Genomic DNA, 9,301 nt, shown 5'->3' with positions numbered 1-9,301 from the left:
ACTTTCCCCCCCCCCTTGCAGTCCGGACACTTTCCCCCCCCCTTGCAGTCCGGACACCTTCCCCCCCCCCCCCCCCCCCTTCCAGTCCGGACACCTTCCCCCCCCCCCCCCCTTCCAGTCCGGACACCTTCCCCCCCCCCTTCCAGTCCGGACACCTTCCCCCCCCCCTTCCAGTTAGGACATCTTCCCCCCCCCCTTCCAGTTAGGACAACTTCCCCCCCCCCCCCCTTTCAGCAGTCAGGACACCTTCCCCCCCCCCCCCCTTCCAGTCAGGACACCTTTCCCCCCCCCCCCCTTCCAGTTAGGACACCTTCCCCCCCCCCTTCCAGTTAGGACATCTTCCCCCCCCCCTTCCAGTTAGGACAACTTCCCCCCCCCCCCCCTTTCAGCAGTCAGGACACCTTCCCCCCCCCCCCCCCCCTTCCAGTCAGGACACCTTTCCCCCCCCCCCCCCCTTCCAGTCAGGACACCGGCCCCCCCCCCCCCCCTTCCAGTCCGGACACCGGCCCCCCCCCCCCCTTCCAGTCCGGACACCGCCCCCCCCCCCCCTTCCAGTCAGGACACCTCCCCCCCCCCCCTTCCAGTCAGGACACCTTCCCCCCCCCCCCCCCTTCCAGTCAGGACACCTTCCCCCCTTCCAGTCAGGACACCTTCCCCCCCCCCCCCTTCCAGTCAGGACACCTTCCCCCCCCCCCTTCCAGTCAGGACACCTTCCCCCCCCCCCTTCCAGTCAGGACACCTTCCCCCCCCCCCTTCCAGTCAGGACACTTTCCCCCCCCCCCCCTTCCAGTCCGGACACTTCCCCCCCCCCCCCCCTTCCAGTCCGGACACTTCCCCCCCCCCCCCCCCCTTCCAGTCCGGACACTTTCCCCCCCCCCCCCTTCCAGTCCGGACACTTTCCCCCCCCCCCCCTTCCAGTCCGGACACTTTCCCCCCCCCCCCTTCCAGTCCGGACACTTTCCCCCCCCCCCCCTTCCAGTCCGGACACTTTCCCCCCCCCCCCCTTCCAGTCCGGACACTTTCCCCCCCCCCCCTTCCAGTCCGGACACTTTCCCCCCCCCCCCTTCCAGTCCGGACACTTCCCCCCCCCCCCCCCTTCCAGTCCGGACACTTTACCCCCCCCCCTTCCAGTCCGGACACTTTCCCCCCCCCCCTTCCAGTCCGGACACTTTCCCCCCCCCCTTCCAGTCCGGACACTTCCCCCCCCCCCCCCCCCCTTCCTGTCCAGGACAATTTCCAGCTTTCAGCGCTGTCACACTTTGAATGACAATTGCGCGGTCATGCAACACTGTACTCATATGAATTTATTTGAGACAGATAAAGCTTTTATTTTGGTGGTATTTATTCACCGCTGGGATTTTTTTTTTTTTTTTTTTGCTATATAAATGAGAAAGTCCTAACATTTTGAAAAAAGTGTTTTTCATAAATCTTGGCCAAAATGTATTCTGTTATCTTTTTAGATCGTGCCCCATCATTGGTATCAGTGGGAGGAATAGTGCCCCATCATTGGTGTCAGTGGGAGGAATAGTGCCCATCATTGGTGTCAGTGGGAGGAATAGCGCCCCATCATTGGTATCAGTGGGAGGAATAGTGCCCCATCATTGGTGTCAGTGGGAGGAATAGTGCCCCGTCATTGGTGTCAGTGGGAGGAATAGTGTCCCATCATTGGTGTTAGTGGGAGGAATAGTGTCCCATCATTGGTGTCAGTGGGAGGAATAGTGCCCCATCATTGGTGTCAGTGGAGGAATATGGCCCCATCATTGGTGTTAGTGGGAGGAATAGTGCCCCGTCATTGGTGTCATAGGGAGGAATAGTGCCCCATCATTGGTGTCAGTGGGAGGAATAGTGCCCCGTCATTGGTGTCAGTGGGAGGAATAGTGCCCCGTCATTGGTGTCAGTGGGAGGAATAGTGTCCCATCGTTGGTGTCAGTGGGAGGAATAGTGCCTCATCGTTGGTGTCATAGGGAGGAATAGTGCCCCATCGTTGGTGTCAGTGGGAGGAATAGTGCCCCATCATTGGTGTCATAGGGAGGAATAGTGCCCCATCATTGGTGTCATAGGGAGGAATAGTGCCCCCTCATTGGTGTCATAGGGAGGAATAGTGTCCCATCATTGGTGTCATAGGGAGGAATAGTGCCCCATCATTGGTGTCATAGGGAGGAATAGTGCCCCATCATTGGTGTCATAGGGAGAATAGTGCCCCATCATTGGTGTCATAGGGAGGAATAGTGCCCCATCATTGGTGTCAGTGGGAGGAATAGTGTCCCATCATTGGTGTCATAGGGAGGAATAGTGTCCCATCATTGGTGTCATAGGGAGGAATAGTGCCCCATCATTGGAGTCAGTGGGAGGAATAGTGCCCCATCATTGGTGTCAGTAGGAGGAATAGTGCCCCATCATTGGTGTCATAGGGAGGAATAGTGCCCCATCATTGGTGTCAGGTGGGAGGAATAGTGTCCCATCATTGGTGTCAGTGGGAGGAATAGTGCCCCATCATTGGTGTCAGTGGGGAGGAATAGTGCCCCATCATTGGTGTCAGTGGGAGGAATAGTGCCCCATCATTGGTGTCAGTGGGAGGAATAGTGCCCCATCATTGGTGTCAGTGGATGTAATAGTGCCCCATCATTGGTGTCAGTGGGAGGAATAGTGTCCCATCATTGGTGTCAGTGGGAGGAATAGTGTCCCATCATTGGTGTCAGTGGGAGGAATAGTGTCCCATCATTGGTGTCAGTGGGGGGAGGAATAGTGTCCCATCATTGGTGTCAGTGGGGGGAGGAATAGTGTCCCATCATTGGTGTCAGTGGGGGAGGAATAGTGTCCCCATCATTGGTGTCATAGGGAGGAATAGTGTCCCATCATTGGTGTCATAGGGAGGAATAGTGTCCAATCATTGGTGTCATAGGGAGGAATAGTGCCCTCAGCGGCCCACAGTTTGGACACCCCTGCTGTAGACTACATCCAGTACCACTAACATGTTTCTTTGCAGTTTTCGGTTACTCCAGAACTCTCCGAATGCTCCTCCGGAATACGCAGAGAAACTGGATCGGGTTTTTGAACGCACCCTGCTGACGGTGGAGCTGGCTGGAGAAACGTGGCTGGTCACCGGACGTCAGCCTGTCCCCATTATCACAGCAGCGGCCTTCCTGTCCTGGAAGTCCCTCAATCCCGCTCCCCGGATGACCTGCTCCTTGACCCAGTTTTGCCGATGGTGTGAAATAGACGGCCCATCTCCAGCAGCAAAAAGGAGACTGAAGGAGTTCCTAGAGACATTCCTCCAGCTGGTCCAGCAGCTGCCCTGGCTGAAGATGATGTCCCTCAACAAGAAGACGGTGGTCCAGCACTTGGGGGACATCTTGAAGCACCGGACGTATCTTCTCAGGAAGGCGATGGAAGCGGCAGAGACGTCCTCCACAGAGACAGGAGACTTGGCGCCATCCAACCAGAGCTCCCCATTCCTCCCTCCAATCATGAAGAAACCAAAGAAACGACGTTACGCCAACGCCTTCACCGTAGGCCAACCGGACGTGACTGGAGACGAGGAGATATCGGACACGGAGATGGAGCAATATCTGAGGACGCCGGCTGAGATCCAGGCCATTCAGCAGTACCAGGCCAAGCTGGCCACATCTCCGAGTCAGCGAGATCCTACATAGGAGCCTATAGAAACCGTTCCTTCTCTCATAGACCTGATTCTTCTACTGAGGTTTCCTTCGCAGCATGGGAGAACGGAGTCTGATTGGCTGGAAGGGCTCCTCCAGACTCGCTGTACCCTCTGAAAAGGGTTCCATGTTTGAATCGCTTTTCAGAAGGCATTTGACAGGCTGGGAGGAGGTATGACATCGACTTCTCACCGCATGATTTAACCCTATAATGCTGCACCGCAATCACATACATCACACATGACCGCGGCGCGGCCCCCGGAGAACACGTGTAACAAATGGCGCCGCTCATCAAACTCTCCACTGTATGTTGAAATGCGTTTTTATTACAAAATATATGAAAAATATTTTTAAAAATGCATTTTCAAATATACTGAATATCTTTTAAAAATACATTTAATCTACATTTTTGGAATGCATTTACAAATATATGTAAAAATAACTTTTTTTACGTTAAAAAAAAAAAAAGTCTGAAGAATATATTTAAAAAATATATATTTTTTAAAAATATTTTTCATATATTTTGTAATATATAAAAAATGGATTTCAACATACAGTGTGTGTATATATACAGTGAAGGAAATGTGTATTTGCTCCCCTCTGATGGTGAATGTTCGCCCCTCACACAGAAACGATCGGTCTAACAATGGAATGTTCTCCCTTCACACAGAAATGATCGGTCTAACAATGGAATGTTCGCCCCTCACACAGAAACGATCGGTCTAACAATGGAATGTTCGCCCCTCACACAGAAATGATCGGTCTAACAATGGAATGTTCTCCCTTCACACAGAAATGATCGGTCTAACAATGGAATGTTCGGTGTAACACTGAGAGACAGAATACAACAACAAATTCAGCAGAAATGCGTCTAACAAATGATGACTGATCTGCATGTTCATGAGGGAAAGAAGGATTTGATCCTCTTCACAAAACATGACTTAGTACTTGGTGGCCAATCCCTTGTTGGCAATCACAGAGGTCGGACGTTTCCTGGAGTTGGCCCCCAGGTTCGCACACATCTCAGGAGGGATTTTGGCCCACTCCTCTTGGCAGATCCTCTCCAAGTTATTAAGGTTTGGTGGCTGATGTTTGGCAACTCGAACTTTCAGCTCCCTCCACAGATTTTCAATCGGATGAAGGTCTGGAGACTGGCTAGGCCACACCAGGACCTTAATGTGCTTCTTCTTGAGACGCTCCTTTGTTGCCTTGGCCGTGTGTGTTTTGGGTCATTGTCATGCTGGAACACCCATCCACCACCCATTTTCAATGTCCTGGCTGAGGGAAGAAGGTCCTCACCCAAAATTTGAGGGTACATTGCCCCGTCCATCGTCCCTTTGATGCAGTGCAGTTGTCCTGTCCTCTTATCAGAAAAACACTCCCAAAGCAGAATGTTTCCCCCACCATGTTTCACAGTTGGGATGGTGTTCTTGGGGTCATAGGCAGCATTCCTCCTTTCCTCCAAACACGGCGAGTTGAGTTGATGCCAAAGAGCTGGATTTTGGTCTCATCTGACCACAACACTTCCCACCAGTCCTCCTCTGCATCATTCAGATGTTCAGTGGCAGACTTCAGATGGGCCTGGACATGTGCTTTCTTGAGCAGAGGGACCGTGCGGGCACTGCAGGATTTCAGTCCTTGTCGGCGTAGTGTGTTACCAATTGTTTTCTTGGTGACTGTGGTCCCAGCTGCCTGGAGATCATTGACAAGATCCTCACGTGTAGTTCTGGGATGATTCCTCACTGTTCTCATGATCATTGACACTCCACGAGGTGAGATCTTGCATGGTGCACCAGACCTAGGGAGACTGACACTTGTTTTGTGTTTCTTCCATTTGTGAATGATTGCACCAACTGTTGTCACCTTCTCACCAAGCTGCTTGGCCATAGTTTGGTAGCCCAGTCCAGCCTTGTGTAGGTCTACCATCTTGTCCCTGACATCCTTGGACAGCTCTTTGGTCTTTGCCATGGTGGAGAGTTTGGAATCTGATGGTTTGATGGCTCCTGTGGACAGGTGTCTTTTATACAGGTAACACAATGAGATTAGCAGCACTCCCTTTAAGAGACTGCTTCTAATCTCAGCTTGTTACCTGTATGAGAGACACCTGGGAGCCAGATATCCTGCTGAATGATAGGGGATCAAATCCTTCTTTCCCTCATGAACATGCAGATCCGTCATCATTTGTTAGACGCATTTCTGCTGAATTTGTTGTTGTATTCTGTCTCTCAGTGTTACACCGAACATTCCATTTATAGACCGATCGTTTCTGTGTGAGGGGCGAACATTCCATTGTTAGACCGAACATTTCTGTGTGAGGGCCAACATTCAACATCAGCCGGGGAGCAAATACACATTTCCTTCACTGTATTGTACATTCCCATCAGTCCCCGCCCCCGAGGAGCGTACAATCTAAGGTCCCTAACTCAAACGCAAATACGCATTTCCCTCACTGTAAAATATATATATATATACGTGTGTGTGTGTGTGTATATGTATGTATTATTATTATTATACAGTATTTATAAAGCGCCAATAGTTCGCTCAGCGCTGTACATTACAGAGGGGGACAGAACATGTGACAGAACAATACCAATACAATGCAAAATATGAGGGGATTGAGGGCCCTGCTCTTTGGAGCTTACAATCTAGGAGGGAGGGGATGGTGGCACAGGAGGAGATAGCTGGGGGGGATGGGGTGGTAGGAAGAGTGGAGGAGGTCGGCAGGTTAGCAGGGGGCGGGGTAGGCTTCCCTGAAGAGATGGGTTTTCAGGGTGCGCCTAAAGGAGAGAAGAGTAGGTGATAATCTGATGGGTTGGGGCAGGGAGTTCCAGAGGATGGGTGACACCCTGGAGAAGTCCTGGAGGCGGGCATGGGAGGAGGAGACCAGGGAACTAGAGAGAAGGAGGTCTTGTGAGGAGCGGAGTGTGCGTGTTGGGTGGTACTTGGATATTAGGTCGGTGATGTAGTTCGGGGCAGTATGGTGGACAGCTTTGTACGTCAGTGTTAGGATTTTGAATTTGATCCGTTGCGCAATCGGAAGCCAGTGGAGGGATTGGAAGAGGGGGGTGGAGGACACTGAATGGAGGCCAGTGGAGGGATTGGAAGAGGGGGGTGGAGGACACTGAGTGGAGGCCAGTGGAGGGATTGGCCGAGGGGGGTGGAGGACACTGAGTGGAGGCCAGTGGAGGGATTGGCAGAGGGGGGTGGCAGAGACAGAGCGGTTGGAAAGGTGAATGAGTCTGGCAGCCGTATTCAGGATCGACTGAAGCGGGGATAGCCAGCGGCGAGGCAGGCCAGTGAGGAGGGAGTTGCAGTAGTCGAGTCGTGATATGATGAGGGAGTGGATGAGCTGTTTAGTGGTTTCTGGGGTTAGGAACGTGCGGATTTTGGCGATGTTGCGGAGGTGGAGTCTACATGTTGTGGAGGTGGAGTCTGCACGAGTTTGTTAAAGATTGGACTTGGGGCTGGAAGGATAGGTTGGAGTCCAGAATGACACCCAGTACTCTGGCTTGCAGGGCGGGTTTGATGGTAGCGTTGTTGGATGTGATGGAGAAGTCAATGGGGGGTGGGGTCCGGGCTGGAGGGGGGGGGGAAGACAAGAAACTCGGTTTTGGAGAGGTTCAATTTAAGGAAATGGAGCGACATCCAGTCTGATATGTCGCTCAGCAGGTGTGTGATTCGGGCTGAGACCGAGGGGGTGAGGTGGGGGGTTGAGAGATAGATTTGTGTGTCGTCGGCATAGAGGTGGTAGTTGAAGCCGTGAGAGTGTATGAGTTGGCCAAGGGAGGAGGTATAGATGGAGAAGAGAAGGGGCCCGAGGACAGAGCCTTGAGGGACCCCAACAGAGAGGGGGAGTGAGGGGGAGGTGGTAGCATTATAGGTAACGCTGAATGAGCGTTGTGACAGGTAGGATGAGAGCCAGGAGAGAGCAGAATCTCTGAGGTTGAAGGAGTGTAGTTTTTTGAGGAGGAGGGGGTGGTCGGCTGTGTCGAAGGCCGCAGAGAGGTCAAGGAGTAGGAGCACTGAATAGTGGCCATTAGCTTTGGCGGTTAGCAGGTCGTTGGAGAGTTTGAGTAAGGCAGTTTCGGTGGAGTGTAGGGGACGGAAGCCGGACTGTAGGGGATCGAGGAGGTTGTTGTCGTTGAGGTGAGAGCATAGGCGGGTGTAGACGAGACGCTCGAGGAGTTTAGATGTAAATGGGAGCAGGGAGATGGGTCTGAGGTTGTTCGGGTCATTGGGGTCCAGGGAGGGCTTTTTAAGTATGGGGGTGATGTGTGCATGTTTCAGAGGGGAGGGGAAAGTGCCTGAGGAGAGGGAGAGATTGAAGATGTGGGTGAGGGAGCGTAGGATGGAGGGGGAGGGAGGTTGTAGGAGTTGTGAGGGGATAGGGTCGAGGGGACACGTGGTGAGGTGGGCATCAGAGAGGATCTTGGAGACTTCCTCGATGGTAGTAAGGTGAAAGGTGCGGAGTGTTGGGGGGGCTTCAGTATGAGGAATGTAGGGTGGGGTGGGAGAGGAGGTCAGAGCAGTGGTGGGGCCGTGGGAGAGGGGTGATGAGGGGGTAGCTGAGTGAGGGTGAAGGGGGTTAGAGAGAGTTTGAGCAGCGACGAAGTCCCTGCGGGTTATGTTGAGGGGGAGGGGGGATGAGGGGGTAGCTGTGTGAGAGGGGACGGGTTGAGAGGGGGTGTGAGTTGCGGCGATGTCCTTGCGAATTGTGTCAATCTTGTTTTTGAAGTGATTGGCAATCTCAAGGGCAGTGAGTGAGGTGCTGGGTGGAGGTGGGGGTGGAGAGAGTAGAGAGTTGAAGGCAGAGAAGAGTCGGCGAGGATTGGAGGAGACGGCCTTGATGAGGGTCAAGAAGTAGGCCTGTTTGGCAGCATGGAGGGAGGAGGTGTAGGCGTGGAATGCAGATTTATAGCGGGTGAAGGCTTGTTGGGATTTGGTTTTGCGCCATAGTCGCTCCAGGGCACGACTGTGTCGTTTGAGAATTTTGGTGTGATCAGTGTGCCAGGGCTGGAGCGGTCGGGGTCTGATGTTGCGTGTGGTTAAAGGCGCTAGTGAGTCAAGGGCTGTTGACAGCGCGTTGTTGTAGGCGGTCATATCCAAGTCGGGGCAGGACAGGGGGAGGATGCGGTCGTGGAGTTGATCAGCTGCAGAGTGGAGGGGGGCAGGGTTAAGGTTGCGGAGGTTACGGCTGGTAGAAGTGTGACATTTGGAGGGGTAGGCGTTGGAGGACGAGGAGATAGAGAAGGTGATCAGGTTGTGGTCAGAGAGAGGGAAGGGGGTGTTAGTGAGGTTGTGGGGAGCGCAGCGGTTGGAGAAGACGAGATCAAGGATATTACCGTTGGAGTGGGTGGTGGATTGTATGCACTGTGCAAGTGCAAAGGAGGAGGTTAAGTGGAGGAGACGGGCTGTGTCCGGGTTGTCGAGGTTGACAGGGATGTTGAAATCCCCAAGAATTATGGTGGGTAGCTCAGAGGAGAGGAAGAAGGGTAGCCAGGAGGAGAAGTCATCCAGGAAGCGGGATATGGATCCAGGAGGCCGGTATATCACAGCAATCTTCAGGGGGGTTGGGGAGAATAGTCGGAGGCAGTGGGCCTCGAAGGAGGAGAAGGATAGTGAGGGGGGGTTTGGGAGGACTC

The 9,301-nt window shown here is 53.3% G+C and overlaps 1 protein-coding gene across 1 annotated transcript in view; it reads left to right on the top strand.

Annotated features, from left to right (window-relative positions):
* Window positions 1-2,972: 2,972 nt before the first annotated feature.
* The window catches only part of BRF2 (BRF2 general transcription factor IIIB subunit), a 9,304-nt gene continuing 2,975 nt past the window's right edge, over window positions 2,973-9,301 (top strand). The window contains exon 1 of the mRNA XM_089666522.1: window positions 2,973-3,831. Within this exon, the coding sequence (XP_089522648.1) occupies window positions 2,973-3,653 (681 nt within the window). The 3' untranslated portion in view covers window positions 3,654-3,831. The remainder of the gene's footprint in view (window positions 3,832-9,301) is intronic.

The sequence above is a fragment of the Staurois parvus genome, unplaced genomic scaffold, assembly GCF_062004578.1.
Source record: "Staurois parvus isolate SC_StPar_1 unplaced genomic scaffold, SC_StPar_1.0 ptg002751l, whole genome shotgun sequence".
Lineage (NCBI taxonomy): Eukaryota > Metazoa > Chordata > Amphibia > Anura > Ranidae > Staurois > Staurois parvus.
The sequence above is the reverse complement of the archived record's forward strand: the minus strand, read 5'-3'. Positions and strand labels throughout refer to the sequence as shown.